Source organism: Solanum dulcamara, chromosome 7, assembly GCF_947179165.1.
Source record: "Solanum dulcamara chromosome 7, daSolDulc1.2, whole genome shotgun sequence".
Lineage (NCBI taxonomy): Eukaryota > Viridiplantae > Streptophyta > Magnoliopsida > Solanales > Solanaceae > Solanum > Solanum dulcamara.
Genome location: NC_077243.1, coordinates 6,638,721 through 6,657,504, shown reverse-complemented (window position 1 = coordinate 6,657,504; position 18,784 = coordinate 6,638,721). Strand labels below are relative to the sequence as shown.

Here is an 18,784-nt window from a genome sequence, read left to right as displayed (position 1 = left end):
CAACTTAAACCATGTCTATACTTGAAACTACGCTTTCCTGTTACCTGGGGGAAGACAAAAGTAGTTGAGCAAATGAAACACCGCCTACTCTAATACCATGTTGAAGTGTGTAACCATCTCATCTAAAAGCTTAAACGGTTGGAAAGAGCACACTTTTCATTATTTAATTGTATTCTCAACACACACACACACCCACACACCCCCCACATGTGGGCTTATTCTTTTTAATGGGCCAAACACGTGGAATTCATTTTTTTTGAAATGTGTGGCGGAGAGATTCGATCTTAGGACCTCTACCTGCTCTAATACCATGTTAAAGTGTGTCACCATTCAAATGAGATGGTCACATATTTCAACAATTATAATTACTCCTGCAACAATTATAATAACAATTCTTCATTCCTGGCAAATGCAATTGTGGAAGCTCCTTAACATTTTATGAGATTTTCTTCCAATCAAAATTGTGATATATATTACTATGGTGATTTTTCAAATCAGAATCATGACATATTGTCTTGGTCCCTATTTTCTCTTTCCTTCATAAAAAACTAAACTACTGAGAAATGTGTTTACACGTCAAGAAACTTTATCGAGCTCAATGTACATGGTATCGAAGCCTGCAGTGCAACAGTTATGTAAGGAGGTGGTTGTTAGTTATCCGCCTGCTCACCACCAATTTCAGCTTCTACCCTGTGTTAATAAAACAGCCTGCAAATCTTTTGAATCCATCTAGCCAGTATCAGAATCTGAAAACTCCACTTGGTAAGCATCTTTTGGGTCATCGGTCATAGAAGGTGGAACAAGATCATTTCTTGGGCGAGTTCTTCGCTTTCGCATGGTTGCGTCCTGCAATGCGAAGGTGAAAAGGAATCAAGTCAATTTCCAAAGAGGTCAAAATAAAGATGGTTTCAGGAACAAACTGATAATGCCTATCATACCTTTGCATTTGGCTGATTTGACTGATCAGGCTCTCTGGTCTGCTGGTTCGAACGTTCTGGCTCATTGGATTTCTGGCTTGAATGATCAGGCTCGCCTGACTGAGATACCTGACTTCTCTTAAACCAAACACTACCAAATGAGATCAGTGCTGCCAGGAGCAAGAAAGGTCCAACTCTTGGATCGCCACTGTAATCATGCACTTTATTTAGGGAACTTTTGACCGTATGAATCAATCCTCTACCAGGACTAACAGTTCCTTCAGACCAAGATGACCAACTGGAATCTGCATCCTCTGGGACCAATTCAGGAGTTCTTGTTTTCTGCAACGAAATGTATATATAAAGATGCAGAAATAGAAAAGGACCCTAGGAAAGGGCCTAAAGACAAGTTTCCACTGTTTTACATCCTTGCAATAATCAACATATGAATAACATGAGAAATCATTATCTCATGATATTGAGATCTATTATTCCTCCCATGCTGATTAAAAGAAGATTGCTCCTATCACTCTCCCACGTACATTCATAAAGTACCTTCCAGACTAGTATCCATACTTCCACCCAAGTGAGAGATGATAGATCAATCTCCATATAGATTTAGTAGCAAAGGGTAAATAATTCTGCACATGCAAAGTTCTGGTATACCAACTACACCAAGTCACCAACTGGCAACTGCTGTCATGGATAGAGCTTACAATCTTGAAGGAGAGAGTCATTTATAAGATCCGTTTTTCAAACCCAAAACACCATTGAACCAAAAATAAGAACAAGATCCTTTTGGCGTGAACAGAGAGATTTGGGAAATTAACTTACAAATGAAGGAAGATTCTTTGAGTCGCCATCTTTGATTATCTCAGAAATCCATTGTACGATCTGTCATTCCAATATACCATACATTAGATATCTAGATATAATCATCATGAACGTTCTCATCCAAGCAGCTGGCTTGATAATGAAGAATCAAATAAATCTCAGGCTAGACTATATATTTTCCTTTCTAGATTGTTTCAAATGAAAGCGGATAGTTCAGTCAAATACCAGACAGGGAAAACGTTTAGAGAGCCAAATGTTATTTGGTAAAGCATATTACTTGCACGTTCTAAAAGCAAGAGGTATTTGACTATAAATGAGGCAGTCTAGTAAATGGAAAAGAGTGAACTTGCTCAAAAACAGAAATTCACAGTTTTTCCAACTTCACAACATATGTGCTTTTTTATAATCTTAATGAGGGACCTTGCCTAACTATCTAAAAGTGGTATCATGCGAACATGTGAATTTTGGAAGAAAGAAAACCACTGGAAAAGTAAATAGAGTTTAAGAAGGAAAAACAGAGATATAAATGCTCAACTAGAAGCAATTTTGGAAAGACTGCGCGTCACTGTGTGAAGCAAGGAGAACCGTGGAAGGAGCAACTTTGATATTGTCCAATATAGATGCTGTATTCAACAGAAAAATAAATTGCTCTAAGAGCAAGGGAGAAGATGTTTATACATATTTCAGTGCTGCTGTCAAGGAACACTTTATAGATTAGCTAGTGAGTTTAAGCTCAAATCACAAGAGAATGTGAAAACTAGATTCATCATGTGACTTGCTCTTGAATTTCAGGGATCTGTCAGTCTACTGACCTGTTCAATTTTATTAGAACCATTGTATTTTGCCACAAGCTGAGATGCAGGATCAGTTTCAACATTGTATAATTCTGAGAATTTGCTGGTTGGCTGTTTTCCAACATCCTCTGTAACATTCCTATCATAGCGTACAATAAACAATTGTGCTGTGTCTGTTATATCCCTCATCGGCCCACAGGTCTCATAACTATTTTCTGAATTAATGTAGAAGAAACAGTAACTCTGTAAAAAGGAGAAGCTGTTAGCCTTCAACATAATGGACAGCATGGGTACCACAGTAACATAAGAACCAATCAGAACTTACATGCTCAGATTATATAAATAAAAGCCTAGATTTAGAGGAATAATAGCATAGGGAAAGGAAGTTAGTTATACGATTCACATTCAAGTTCAGGGAGCATCTCTCAACTATAGAAAGGAAACAAAAAGTTTTCCAAAACATAATGAGTATTCAAGATTAACAACATTTGGATCCAAAACCAACTGGACATTAGAGCCTACCAAGTAATCAATCAAGTAAGCCTCAATCCCAAATTAGTTGGAGCTGTGCAATATGAATCCTCTATATCCATTATTCTCTAATAGCTAACTCTTCCAGGCGAAAAGGGGAAGGAGCTTTCCAATCGATCACACGCCCGGCAAATAAAATGAAACCATCAAGGTAATCAGTTAATGCACCTTCTCCAAAATTGTGCAAAAGAAGAATTAAGTAAATCTACAAAGTTCCCTAGAACCGAAATTTTCAGGAAAAGCAATAAGAATCTAAGATGGGAGGTTAAACACGCACAAACAAGTAATTGAAAGATGCCTAGTTAAGTATCTAAGATAAGAGGTGGTAGGAGTTTGAACGTCACTCTAGAAAATGAATGCCAAAGAATCTATATTCATGCTTTTCTGTAATTCTCTATGGACTCCACTCCGTCAGTCTGTCAAAAGACAAGATGGGTATGAATCTATTAACAGATTGATCTTATAAAATAAAAAAGCAATGATACTTATTGTGCTAAAGTCACGAACAACTGGTGCTACAGAAAATGGTAATCAGACCACTATTTAACCAAAGAAATGCCAATATTTGAAGAGAGGTGCTCACTTTCTGTGCTTCCCCATCAAGCCAGGTAAATGTCAGTCGTTTCTGTTTTCGTGCAAGCAGAGCAGGTGCAGATGGCAGATCTTGATCCACTCCAGTCAAATCTCCATCATTTGAAAGGGTTTCTTGAATCCTGCGCATGGTCTTATGTGATAGATAATTTACACCATCAGCCAATGTAACAGACATCCAAAGCATCTAACAGTTTTTGCATGTCGCTTAATGTAAAACAAGAGTTGAAGCTATATGAATCTACATAAGTGGTGGTCATAATGAGAAGTCCTTCAGGACCCAGGGGAAGTCTCTACTGGCATTTTAGGGTTAAAGGAGTTAAACAGAAAAATGCATTCAAAAGAAGAAATCTTTAGCTTTAATATAGGACATAACAAAACGGAGAAGGCATATATAATATGAAGATGCAGACAAGTAGACATCATTATGGACAGATTATTGTAGGTGTTGGTATCTTATTTAAGCGTTCCAAATTCTAATTAATCTTTCATCTCGAAGTTCTTAAATAGAATTGTTAAAACAGTTCTAATTGTTGGAGATGCACATCTTCTATGTATTATCAGGTGATCCGTAGCAACCCACAATGCAGATTTCGTATGATCCAGGTAGTCCAGCATGGCCATATTAACATCATAAAAGTACATATGCTGAATAGCACTTTATTGGTTCATGTCATTTATGGACTTGGATCGTTTTTTTGGGCCCTTATTTGGGCAGATTCATGGTATTACTAGTGCCAACATCTCTCTCTCTCTCTCTCATACACACACACACACAATTATCACACTACATCTGCCTCCAATCTCCATTCAGATTTTCTAAAATTAGATGGGAAGATAAATCAACTAAACATCTGAGATGGAAAAGCCAAATTACAGTCTAGAAGCTTTCATTAAGAAAAATGGACTAGAAAAAAAAAAAAGCTTACCTCACGCATTTCATTGAGCTCCTGGCTATACCTCCCGACCAAAACAACACAATACCATATCTTGGTATCCTTTCCAGCACGTGAAAAGCCCCGGGGATCACAACCCAATTCCTTCGAAGTTACACTCCTCAATTGTGGAAGCACTGAATAAGTATGAAACAAAAACCAGCAAGATCTATGTTAATACTATTTAAGGAAAGATTGTAAGACATATATTAGCAGAGGCACAATATTTGAAGTCTTTTTCCATATTTCTATACCACGATCTACAGCACAATAATCAGCATCTTAGTTTTTCTCCATCAAAATTGGAGAACTCAAGACATATAGACACAAATATAACCATCCTTGAATTATGATCACAACACAAATTTGGAACTCATATTTCCGCATGTTGTCAACTTAAAATAAGCCAATCTGAAGATACTCAGATATGCATTCATAGTGCTATGAATGCCTATACCAATTTGCATGTTGGTAGTCTTCAACTCAGGCATAGATGTAGAAGTAGTTAAATGATCAATGTACCAAAACATGACTGTCGTGAAAATGCCTAGACCAGTTTATGCAGAACATGGGAACAAATTTGAAGAAGCTAAATTACCACAACTATGCCCATACCTAATCATCAAAAAAAGAAAAGAATTGCCACATCTATGTGTGCAATATATAAAGAGTAACCACAGTACCTACAGTGGTCACATGAAAAAATATACCTCAATTAACTAGTAATGAAATATAATTCCTTGTTCGCATCTGCGCACATAGTATAACTATTCCTCAAGAGCCATTTCATGACACTCTAAATGAGCATAGGCAAAGGCGCAAAGCAGGATGTAACAATTGCTTAAGACTTCAATTCTATATTGTCTTTTATGTTCACTCGCTACTGCCAGCTCTAGCCACAGTGATAATTTGTTGAATTAGGCATTAATGAACAAAAATAAATCTAGCTGAAGTGGTATCATTTGGAGGAACTATACTTGAAATTAATGAGCAAAAAACACTTCTAGCATCATGGAAAAAGTGGTGATGAGAAGTTTGAAGGAGGTATTCTCCTCTATTTATACAGGAAAAGCCAACAACATTCAACAAGAATAAACAAGATAACTCCAGGGGAAAATTTGCTAAATCAATCTATAATGAGCGCCAAATTTACACAATGATTGCAACCACTACAGTACATGAATAAAATAAACCTGGCTGACTGGAATGTATACACTAAAATCTCAAATTAACCAGCCAGTACAAATCATATCAGATAAAGCAATTTATGAAACTGAAGAAATTGCTAAAAACATTGGTAAAAAGGGAGAGAAGATAAGTACCATGATGTTTATTCTTCTCCATAATATCCCCAAACAATGAACTGTTCACATATCCTACAACCATGTACATCTTTTAGCTTGCTATCTTAGAGACATCAATTATCACAGCCACCAGAAGTTACGACAGTATGAAATAAATGAGGGAAATAAACTTGCCATGATGAACAACAGGTTTGACACCTGTTTCTTTTAGAAATACAATGGCAGGAGCAGATTCGACCCCTAACCTGTATAGATAGGACAATAGGTCATATCACAAAATCTTTAAGTGAAAATTCATCATGGGAACAGAGCAATAAAGTATAGTCATGACTAGACAAAAGTTATGCATTTCACATCAAAGAGATCTGTATTCACATAAAAGTATAGCCTCCTATCTTTTATTTTATGACGTGAAAGAGGAACCAATCATACAAGAAGAGAATATGCCTGGACAACATGTATTAGCTGACTCAAATCACATCATGAAAGATCCATCTAGCAGTGGCCAATAGTCTTTTCTAGGATGCTGCAATAGGCTGACTATCCAATCAACATAATGTCTTTCTCTGTTATTAGCTAAATACATCAATTATGAAGAACTTCAAGGTAACTTATCAAAAAGGAGTACCTCAAGGTACTACTAAGCGACACTTGTCCATAACAATCAGTGCTCAAAGTCTGTTGCCGCACTTTTATATGTTATTTATAGACAAATAGCAAAGTATAAAATTACAAACGACAATATTTTCAGGTTTCAAATCTGTGGAGATGCTTGGTTCTCCACAACAAAAATTGTTATTTATAACATTACTCGTACACAGCCCCACTCACATATTGGTTGAACTGTAATAAAAAGCCAACCAGGTTGCTAACTGAAAATAAGATTCCGGATATATTCGGAATACTATTTGTGAAATTTGATAAGAAGAAGAAATTAATAAAATGATCGGCTATATAGAGAAAAGACAGAGGATTCATGTCCAGCCCAACTAAATTGGATTTGAGGCCCAGCTGATTGATTGTAAGGAATTAAAAAGAAATTAATATGCAAGTGAATTGAAAGAACAAAGAAGTAGATACAGACATCCTTTAAAGATAATAGGACAAAGTTACCTACTCTAATTTAAGTCCAAAATGAGACAAATTTTGAAACAATGTGGAATGTAAAGAGAATTATTGACCTATGCATGTTTTACAACTATAGTAGCTCGGACTCTCCAAAAACGTCGCCACACTCGTGTCGGATCCTTCAAAAATACACTATTTTTGAAGGATCCGACACGCACCCGTGGACATTTTTTAAGAAACCGAGCAACATAGCTTTACAATTTAAGGACAAAGAAAAATTACTAGAAATTGGAATCAACAACAAATACTAAACTAGTTTTTTCAAAAAAAAAAAAACTGAACTAAGGATATTAAAAAAATCAAACAAATTCAATAATATAAGAAAATAAAAAGAAGTGCTATCTTCATGTCATTTTCATGACATGATCAAAATTGGGGTACTCAAGCAACTTTTGTCCTTGACAACACTTTTCTTTAAACAAAAATTAGGTAGTCCAATTTTTTTAAGGAAAAAACTTGGTAATATGCCTCTTTTGCCCCTTTTTGGAAAAAAAAATACTCAATGTGTTGGTGTTCAAAATCAGCTACTTGTATAGTTAGAAACTCATACTCCAAATAATATCATTCATTTAAGATGAGGGAGTAACTTTTAACAAGTTTGAACACCAACTTATTATACCCAGGAAAAAATATATTCATACTTTTTTTGAACCAGATATATTCATACTTTAGGAAATATATTAGAAAGTAATTATTTTTACTCCATGTTATTACCATCAAACACATGCGCGTAACGTAGTTTTGTACCCAAAACTACACTAAGATTTGGAATGATATGACAGTTGATTCCTTTTAGTTAGTAATAAAAGTCTCCTCTTCCAATAATATTTTGTTTTACTGGTATTCTTTAGATCTGTGTAACCTTAAAATGTTCACCACACAAAATCAACTTCCAAGCTGTTCAACATTCACTCAATGAGGAAAAACCAAAAGATAATGGAAACCAGTGAAGCTATGAGAGATGATAAAGAAGGGAGAGGGAGAATATTTGAGGACAAAAGAAAAGGAACTCAAGAGCCTATTCAACACCATTCTCCCACCAAAAGAAAAAAGAGAGGCAAATTAACATGAGAGGGAAAGAAAAAATACACAACATAGAGGGGAAAAAAAACAGCAAAACTAGTGTACATTACATATTCCACCACAATGAAGATTCTCCTTCCTGCCATAGCACGAATGCGAATGTAGCATAGGCTGAGTAATTCTTAGCAGCTTGACGTATAAATGGAGTTGCCCGCTCTCCAGTTTGAGAGAAGAAAATGACCTTGACCTTATCATTGAGCAAAACAAGAAACCTATCAAATTCTACGCAAGCAACGTAAAACAAGTATACATGGCAGCACCAGGGTACTAAACATGACAATGACAATTGAAAAATATCTGCACATGTTCAAGCTGGGTGTATTCTTGCCTAGAATAAAATTAGTCAAGCTAGACGGAACGTAATGTGTGTATGCAGCCAATCCAATACAAGATACTAAAACCCGTGACAGTGACTTTGAACAAATCAAAGAATAAGACTACTCAGTTAAAATGAAGCTGCACACTATAACATGCCCTCAGTTTCTCGGAAAAGGAAGTTTCTTCCCACAATCATCTCCAATGTTAAACCAAGTTTGGCCAAATCTCTTAGAATGATATAAATTTTCTTCTATTTTAGGAGATGATCAAGTTTGTCTTACAGTCCGGAATTTAAACCCTAAAATCTACGATGTTCAATATTGTTAAAATCTTAGCAAGTATTTTGACGCGAGTCAATAGTTGTCTGAGGATGTAGGTGGACCTAGTGTTAAAGCATATTCTTCCTTTCAGGGGCTAGGATTCAGCTTTTGTTTCATGGATGAAGCCAATCATTTCATAGAAGTGTTTCCTCCAAAAATTGACACGACGTGATCCTAATAAGAAGAGGACGGTTCCTTGAATCTCAAATTTAGGGAGTTGGGTTAATATCGGTATTATTGTATATTGAATATTGAAATTAGTTATTCTAAGTGCTATTTGATCGATATAGTACTAAGTTCATATATGTTTGGCACATTTTTAATGTTGTGAATAGTGCACTTCTCTTCAAAGAAGCAGTGAGCTTCACTTCTCGTTTTTCGCTTCAAGTCCCATTTTGTCGAAATCTTAGAAAATACTTCTACTTGTACCAATAGTTTTCGAGGATTTATATCAACTTAGTGGACCTAGTGGTAAAGCATATTCTTCCATTCAGAAGGCTGGTGTTTTTTAAAACAGAATGCCGGTATTTATTTTAGCTTTAATTTTAAATACTAAGGGGTCACTTGGTAGTTGGCTAGACTTATGTAGGGATTAGCAATACAAGGATTAATTACCAGGAAAACTATGTATTATTTTATGCGCGTTTAGTTTCATGTATTAGTTAAGGCTGCGTACAACAGACCCTTGTGGTCGGGCCCTTCCCCGGACCCTGCGCATAGCGGGAGCTTAAGTGCACCGGGCTGCCCCTTTTTTTAGTTTCATGTATTAGTTATTACTGCATAAAATAATACATGAATTCCCCCATAACTTATGAGGATATTAGTTATGCGAGTTTCTATATTGCAAACCAAACACCATATTAGGTGTGATGAATTCTATACATAGCAAAAGAATACTGCCAAACATGGCATTACTTATGCAGGATTTAATACATGAATAACTTAAGAGCACACGTTGAAAAGTGCTGCTCTGGGATCTAGATTTTTGGACAATGGTCATTTCTAAAAGAAGAAACAGCTTAGCAAAGGTGATTGCATTATGGCAATACTTTACAGAACTTACTGGTAACCTTTCAAAGGAGATGTTTGAGCATCATCCCAATATATTAATCAAACAAAGTCCATTAGCATATCATAATTAGAAGAAAAAGTTAACAGCAGGATGCTCTTCAAGATGGTTTATACAGATAGAGAACTACGTAAATGTGACGTTTGATAATTCATTGTGATGACCTCTTAAAATATTATTAGCATAGATGCGGATGAACTGGTAAATATAAGGGTAACTCATAAAGGATACTTTAATGTGCATATTAAACAAGCTAGCCAATTATAACTGCAGCAACTGGCTATCTCTCATCAATTGTTTTCTTTCTTTTTTACAACTAAGTAGTTGGGAAGGGTGTTAGAAGTAGTACCTTGTGAGGTTTGGTTTTCAGCAGAAAATCTTGAGCCTGAAATTAAAAGGAAGCTGTGACTTAGAATATTAAAAGCTAGTCAAATATTAAAGCATACTTCATTGAATGCAAAGCTTGTCCATCCTTCAACAAGTTAAGCACAAATTTTTGCATGAACATTGATCATCTGTCTGTGAAAGATGTGAAAGTGGAAAAACTCATGATTTACAACTAGAGAAATACATCTGTCTGTTAGCCTGTTAGACCAAGCTTTTTGGGAGACGATGAATGCTTATTATTTTAAGAAAAAAAAAATTATTTTGAAGAAATAAGGAGTTTGGCCAAACCTTTTTTTCTTTTAAAGAAAACAGGTATTCTAAGTAGTAGCACAAACCACTTTTCCTGCTTCGGACTAGAAACAAAAATTTATTACTTCTCCTCAGAAGCGCAAGCAGAAATGGAAGTTTTTTTCCAGGACAAAAGTACGCTTACCAAATATTAATACTCGCCAAACTATCCCTCTTAATTTCTCAATCTGTATCTCTGTTATAATAACAATTATGTAAGATGTATAGACTTACCAATCATATGAATATTAAGTAAAATATCCCAATTATTACCTTGATTTAACTATATTTATAGATAAAATTTTGATGTATGTTATTTATTTATTTTGTACATTGTTAAATAAAAATGAGAATTCTAATTTATAGTCTTCCATAATATATATGTAAAATCATTTATAGGTTAAAACAATATGGATTGTAAAGTCAATCTTTACCTGTCTTTTTCTCATCATATTATGACGCTAAAAACACCTCCTTGAGAATTTGGTCAAACGCAAATTGTTTCTCTAGTACTAAGAAAGACACTTCTCAAATCCAAGAAAACAAGCGTGCTAAAGTTTTTGTTCATAAAATCTGATGAAACTGCTATTTTCAGTTCTCTCACACACACTAACCCACCATCAGTCTAATTGTGCAATGAGAGCAGAATAAAACATAAGATGAAAGCTAAATCACATATGTTACCATTGACTCCTTCGTGTAGTACCGAATACGAGGCAAACTTAAAATGGACATTGCAACCCAATCGGTAACTGAATCAACGGAAAGTTCTCCGTCATACCTAACCAGATTATGAAGTATCATTAGCAAAATACAATAAGCAGGAAATTGTATTGAAGGCAAAATAAGTTTACACTCTAGTTTTGAACTTTAATCAAGAAACATGTCTGGATGACTAGAGAATAACGCGAAGAATGGTGAGAAAAGGAAACTCACCTAGACATGCACCCTAAACCTCTACAACCTGGGGGGAAAGCCACAAGTGCTGGAATTCCTGTAAGCGAGGCAATAAGTCAAGTTAAAAAGGGTTGAAGAAATGGGGGAAATACATGCATCCGTGTCAATTAATCCATAAAAACATAATGAACTTCCTGCAACTCCAATTGAATTTTGGTGGACGAGATGCCCCAACAAAAATTGTAAGCTAGCAAAAAACAAAGGATAAGTCCTAGTTGAACATGTACGGTAGTAAAAAATTATCTGATTTAAGTCAATCTCTTCGGGGTGTGGCCCTTCCCTGGACACCGCTAATGCGGGATGCTTTGTGCACCACGCTGCCCTTTAAAGTCAATCTTGATTCCTTCATCTGAGTGACCGAAAATTAGACCTAGTGAGCTGAGTAGTGCAGAAGATTGGTGTATCAGAAATTCTATTCCTACTAATTTCACTTAATGCATGCCCCACTGGACGCAAATGTATAATTTACACAATACATCATCTAAGGAAGAGATTCATGACAAGACCATTGCCCCGACAATTCAGTTTCACTGTCTCCAGATCTTCTTACTAGTGCAAACGCTTTTTTGTATTGTCATCTCATATGTAATCTTTTCTAACTTCGATGAGCAATAGTATTTCAAGTCCAACACATATTCCCTCTGATGAATTTATAGCATACATGATTCAGAACCTAACAGCAGGCATTACTGGTCAAGTGTTGCAGTCAAGCTCAGAACACCACATAAAGGCAATCAAATTCTTATCTCATTCAGTCCAAAATATATATTTATATACTTATTATGTTAACAATCGAATCACACACATCTATAGATGATTAGCTAGAAGAACAAAATATCAGTCATAAATATGAACTCCATGAAGTGTGTTTCAAGTTGTATTTCAGCAGAATACTATCTAACAGCGACACTATTTCTGTTGAAGCATTTTGGAGGAATGACAAAGTAAAATTTAGTTTGTTTATTAAAATACTTTCCATGTCTAAAATATGGTAGTCCACCAGGTCTCTTCTCAGCTAGATATGTGGCAAGTTGAACATCAGCAAGATCAATAACTCCAGTATCTGCGACCCCATCTAGCAAAGTAACTGAAGACACAAGGTAGAAGAAATAAAGGGAAATATACACCAAATAACATTTACAGTGTAAAAGAAAAATACACCAAATAACATTAGCAAGATTACAGATGGAATAAATGTCTGCAAGAATATTCAAACTCTTACCAATTCTCTTCCATTTGTTTGAAAATTTAGCACATCGTGCACTCGCCGGAGAAAAAATCTAGACAAGAACTTTGGTCAGCGTTTCATCATAGGAGTAATTAAATGAAAAAGTATAAACTACACAACGAAAAGAGATTATACAGCTCTCAGAAACTATACTACAGATATTAAGCTAAGTTGATAACACAGGCTCATCATGCAAAAACAGTTTATTGGCATGTTATTGAATGATATATCTAGCAATGCACTTCATAACACCCATATTCCTTCCAAGGAGTACATTCTTGTAGATACAACAGTATGCATGGAACTCTCCATGTACAGGGAGTGAATAATGAAAGAACAAACTAGTAGATACACTAAAATTCACATGAGTAAGAAAACCAGTTTGGTACACATATTTAACCTGAATTAGCAATGCCTTATCAGTTTCAAGCTTGGATAGAAAATTCTCAGAGTTGATGACATCAACAGCATGGTCTTCAGGATCTAAGGTACAAAGACAAAGAAATCTGCATCAGATAAACATAGATGATGACTCTAGAAAGAACAAATCGAAACTACACTAAAATCACTTGAAGTATCATATTATCCCTGGTTTATATTTCTGTGGGGTTTGGGGATGGCGCCGGGGAAAGTGCTTGCCTAGCAAAGTCTATCTAAAGAGGTGTTTACGAACCAAAAGAAATTGTCTCCAGGAGAGGAAAGGTGATTTCTGAAATACTTCTTCCAACATACTGCTCTTTAGCCTTTTCAATAACATGCTGGATAGGGAAAGAAAAAATATATTAAAACATAAAATAGAACACATTAATAGGAAATCTGAAATTAATGTACAGATTCCCATTTTTGGTACTAAAATAATCTGTCAAACTTTTTTTGAAACTGGTAACATTAAATCATCTGTACAAACTAGAACAGAAAACTTACAAATTGCTCATCAATGCTGAATAGGTCATAGTCTCTTTTCAAAATTTGATCTGTCAGCAACTCAAAAGCATATCGAGCCTGTGAAACAATTATGCAATGATTATGATATGGGGAAAATTCTTCGAATGGAGAAAAAATGAGGCAGATTGGTCATTATAGGTGGTGCAGGAAGCCAGCCAACAGGAAAGTAAAATCAACCACTTCATAGCTGTCCAAAATAGAAATATCAAGACCTCTAATCACAGAAAAGGCGGCAACTGCAAACATACCATGTCACTAGGAAAAATGCTAAGGCGTGTCTTGCGGATCTAATTGAATGCCCATGGTTAAGGGCATTGAGTGTGCACAAGCCAGCAATAAAAAAACAAACATAATGATAAAGAGGCTAGCGGATGAAGAATCTGCCAATATTTGGATGGTTGATAAAAGAAAATCTTTCAAGTAAAAGAAAATAATTTTTCAAAAAGCAAACTAACCACAGCGTTAGAATCAAAAGAAAATGTGAAAGACTAAGGAGAGGACGTCAGTATGAAGATACAGTTATAGAGCAGACTAAATTAGCAAGTGATGAGACAAATTGAGAAGTACCAAATATTATTTAGCAGAATACCAAGGTTTGTTAAAAACTAACTTATCAAGAAAAAAGTTTATTTTTCAAATTAAACCAATAAACTAGGTTTTCTAAGTTTTTCCTTCATTCAAGCCATAGAATTGTTTTGAGAAAGCCTTAAACTAGGATTGCTTTGCCACCAAAATGGTTAAGCGTACCCTCATTTATCCTACATCCACTTTTTCTAGTCATGTTAAGCCACCCATCATATAATTTAGAATCTTTATTGTAGAATCTACTATAGAGACTTAAAATTAAGAATTCATGCTAGCTAAATGTTGGTCAACTATCTGATAACCATTAAACAACATCACTATGCTTCATGATTAACTGTCCTGTTTTTAAATCAATCCACACGTTTTAATTAATTTTGCTGTGATGTTCATGAATGGTTCAGAATATTACAAGGATTTTCATCTTTGGACTGTAAGAGATGGAATTACATCAATGGTTTGTATAAGTCTTTTTATTCACTAATCACTATTATTTCAGATACGTCATGGTACAGGATTATTTGGACTACAGGGTCAAACCAGATTATAGAGCAAGATTTTCTTAGGAATAGTCAACAAATTGGAATTCATTTATCAACAGATTTTTTCTCCCGTTTGAACTTATTTCAATAATCCTTTTAGTTTCTTTAATAGGTGCAATTGATGTAGCTCATCAATAAAATATTTCTATTAAAACTTGGAATCAAATAAAATAGGAATGTACTTCCACCACAAATTTAGAGTGATGAATGGTTAGTGGGACAGCCGAATAAAGATATGCATGAAGTGCACACCTTGATCCATTGTAAAAGTATTTAGATCAAATCATTGCACACAGTTTCCATGATTGAAGGAGCAAAAGCTACATGTTAGTTAAGGGCACTTAAAAATGTCTATTAATTAATAACATTTTTCTTCTACTTGAAAAATGTATATCTGCATTAGTTATCCTCTTGATTACTGGAAATCGACTCGTAAAATTCATTTTCTTGCCATTCAGAAGTTTTCCACCTTGATTATTGTTCGCTCCATTTAATGACAACTTTTGGAGATTCTGGAGCTGCAAAGTAAACATATGAAAATATCCCCACATGCACTCTAACTTCATTTTATGTAGGACAACAAGCAGAAAGTTGGTCAATTAGTGGGGCCAAGGAAATTCGACATTGAACCAAAATTTGAGCTTTGAAAACCATTGTCTAAGGACAAAACAGTCTGTTAACCTGTACTTGTTTAGGTTAAGGAAAATATTGGATGTTCATCGACGCCATTGCTATAACAAGATCAGGGCCTTGCTTTAAAATCTTAGATAAGATCAAGGACAACAGAAATTGCAGATTTGAAAAATAAGATGAACTTCCACAATACCTTTGCATCTATGCCGCTATCAAAAGATCAAGAAGAAAAAATAAGGGACATTAGTCACCAGGAAATATTTTGGGATACAGATGATACCTTTTTCCTTTTAAAACCACATGCTAGTTTTATCATGCTTCAGTTTTCAGATAAGGAAGTTGAAAAGCACCATTCACTGTATAGCAAAATAATGTCAAATAAGTGCTGACAACTAACCTTGATAAAATCAATGGTAGAAGGAACTTCAACACCTGCATTCCTGTATTTAATACAATTTTATATCCAGCAAATATATAATCAAACAAACAAATCCAAATCAATTTTTTTTCATGCTAAATACTGGATTTGACAGCAAAGATGTGCAAGTGGAAAAGTGAAAGTGAAATAAATTCTAAGCACATTTTGTACATACGATAGCATCCAGATAATGTCCATGAGTCATATCCACTAAACCTCATCCAACAAAGGGATATTAAAAACATACTGTGTCATTGATGGACCTTTTCAGTTTATTGGCCAAACAATGGAAATAAATTCTGTGAAATACACATTGATAAGAAAATGGACATTGAGATTTGAGCCTAACTAAGCTAGTTCACGAGGTGAGAATTTTCCAAAACCACATAAGGAGACCAATTATTCCATCCACCACCGGCGAGAAACCTAAAGCACGTCAAGTTACAATTTTTTTATAAGTATGAAACGGGATTCTCAAGTTACAATATATAAACCAAGAATTATGAAATTTAATGCTTCGCTTAGTTTAAGGGATAATTTATAAGCACAGTAGAGTGACTCTTAGGGTGTGCTTGGTATGAAGGAAAATGTTTTCCACGGAAACTGATTTTCTAGAAAATATTTTCTTGGAAACCAAGTAGGTTTCTTACTTATTTTCTAGTGTTTATTAAGGAAGCTTATAATATTAATCCAAGTGCATTTATATGTTATTTAGCAAAATACTATGGAGGCGGGATGAAATGAGGAGTGGGGGTTGGGGGTGGCGGAGGTGGGATGATGAAGGGGTGGGGTTGATGGGTGGGGAGGAGACAATAAACTTGGAATGCCACTTATGCTTGTTTTCCCTGCTTCTATTAGGGAAGTCATGTTCCTTATTTTTAAGGAACTTATTTTCCTAAAGAAAATGTTTTCCAAATATTTTGACCAACCACATATGATTTTAGAAAACATTTTCTAGAAAATATTTTCCTCCATACCAAACACACCCTTATTTCTCTTTCCATTAGTTCAAATTTTCAAAGAGGTGGCATAGTGGAGCTTTGTGTTATTACTGACTTTCTAATTGAGCAGAATACATTCAGGATACATAAGGACATCTATCAGGGGATGAGTAGAATGAGTTTGAGAAGGATTATTGGAAACAAGAACTATCTGCATAAGAGGGTGCGGGGGTTAAATATTTGAAAGATTATGGTGAACCCATCAGCAAAAGAGGCTAAGGTTGCTGATTGTCTGAAATGCAATAGTACGGAGTACAACAACAACAACAACGAACCCAGTGTGATCCCACCATGTGGGGTCTGGGGAGGGTAGAGTGTACGCAGACCTAAGCAAAATTAGTGATGTGTCATCCACAAGATATTAGCAAAGGCGAAGATTCACACTCGTTATTGAACTACCATTTCCGCCTGAACTAGTTTAACTATAACACAAAGGCAAACGCAAACAGAACAGCTACTTTAACAAGGCCCATTAATGAATTTCAAAGTATTCTTAGGGGAGTGATGAGACCTCTAGACAGACAAGATCTGAGCATCTACAAACTTCATGACAGAAAAATTAGTACACCTACAAGATAAATATATTGTACAAAGTATGAGGTTAATTCCACACACCCTAACGGTATGGTTTTGGAGCCCAGTGGCACCCTTAAAAGCTTAAGTGGGACATGAACACCCCTTAACGAGGTGGACTAACCACTCAATTACCAGAAAAACTAGACCAGGAAATGTTCATGTTCTACTTTCAGGGTATGAATATCGAAAAATCCTTAGAGTAAGATATATCTTTCTCAATTTTATTTGTTATATATCAATAAGTTGCCGAGGGTCTTTCGGAAACAGCCTCTATACCTCGACGAGGTAATGGTTAGGTCTACATACACTCTACCCTCCCCAGACCCACTTGTGGCATTTCACTAGGTATGTTGTTGTTGTTGTTGTTGTGTATGTCAATAAGTTATTCAACATTATCTGTATAATTTCAAAAATGGTTCTGAAAATACAAATACAACTTACGTGTCAATGAAAATTTTTAATATACTAGCTACTTAACCAAAAGTTGTGATAAGTATGAAATCTTGTAGTAGTAAAATAATCTAGTGTTGAAACATCATACTCCTATCTGTTTCAAAAAAGAATGACCTAGTTTGACTTGGCACGGAGTTTAAGAAAATCATTTACAGGCTAACGAAAAATTATGTCCCAATATAATTGTTGAGAAGTGAATCCAAATAACAGTTTATAAAAGAAAATTACACACGAGAACACTTAGAAGGTAGGAAAAGGTTTGTGTACATACTGGCCTCCACAATCCCCACTTATGGTATTATAGGGAGTATGTTATTGTTGTTGTTGTACACACGAGAACAATTTTGTATGTTTCAAAGGATAATAGTGAATTTTCATATTACTCTACGCTAACAAGTTTTATAAAAATGTCCAAGAACACACAAGAAAAAGATAATCAAGAACTTTTCGTATTATTAACAATAGAATGCCAGTGAAAAGGGGGTACCACTTTGAAGAGAGCTTTTCGTATGCCTGATTGACTTCCTCAATTGAACTATGCGCTCTGATACCCAATGCTACAAAAATCAAGCCAATAATTCAAGAAATGAGAAAAACGTGGAATACATCTGGGAAACAGAATTATAATGAATTAATCAGAGTGTGGACTCACCATCATAATGCGAACGAGGGAAGGCACGAGGAATTACGATTAGCTGATAGAAGAGCGAAGCGGAGAAAAGTATAAAAGGGATAAAGTAGGCCTTGAGCGTCGACACTACAGAAAAAGTGGCCTCTGGTTTCGCCGGAACCCTAGAAACGGAGGATGTCGCCATGATCGAACCCTGCTTTTTCGGGGACAATGTGAGAATCTTCTTGGGAGTTTGATTTAGGCCAGTGGCCGGAATCCGTTTGATTCGTTTTTATTCTATCGGGCCGGGCCAAGTATATTATTTCCATATACGTTTTTG

At 35.4% G+C, this 18,784-nt stretch overlaps 1 protein-coding gene across 1 annotated transcript; it reads right to left on the bottom strand.

The window, feature by feature from the left end:
• Positions 1–399: 399 nt before the first annotated feature.
• On the bottom strand, positions 400–18,784 carry LOC129893956 (uncharacterized). The gene is made up of 20 exons (XM_055969410.1): positions 18,487–18,784; positions 18,322–18,391; positions 15,784–15,826; positions 13,609–13,686; positions 13,358–13,442; positions 13,085–13,167; positions 12,679–12,736; positions 12,434–12,543; positions 11,436–11,494; positions 11,184–11,280; positions 10,174–10,209; positions 8,168–8,304; positions 6,081–6,151; positions 5,925–5,978; positions 4,597–4,739; positions 3,660–3,800; positions 2,564–2,788; positions 1,752–1,811; positions 939–1,259; positions 400–846 (listed from the first exon to the last, which is right to left on the bottom strand). The coding sequence occupies exons 1-20, from the start codon at positions 18,647–18,649 to the stop codon at positions 730–732; spliced, it is 2,151 nt and encodes a 716-aa protein (XP_055825385.1). The 5' UTR covers positions 18,650–18,784; the 3' UTR covers positions 400–729.

Excerpts from the sequence above, each read along its gene's own strand:
- LOC129893956 (XM_055969410.1), bottom strand. The coding sequence starts at position 18,649 with ATGGCGACATCCTCCGTTTCTAGGGTTCCGGCGAAACCAGAGGCCACT. Across the intron at positions 10,210-11,183 it reads ACTACACGAAGGAGTCAATG|GCTCAAGATTTTCTGCTGAA; the intron begins GTAACATATGTG and ends TTTTAATTTCAG. Across the intron at positions 847-938 it reads CAAATCAGCCAAATGCAAAG|GACGCAACCATGCGAAAGCG; the intron begins GTATGATAGGCA and ends TTCGCATTGCAG.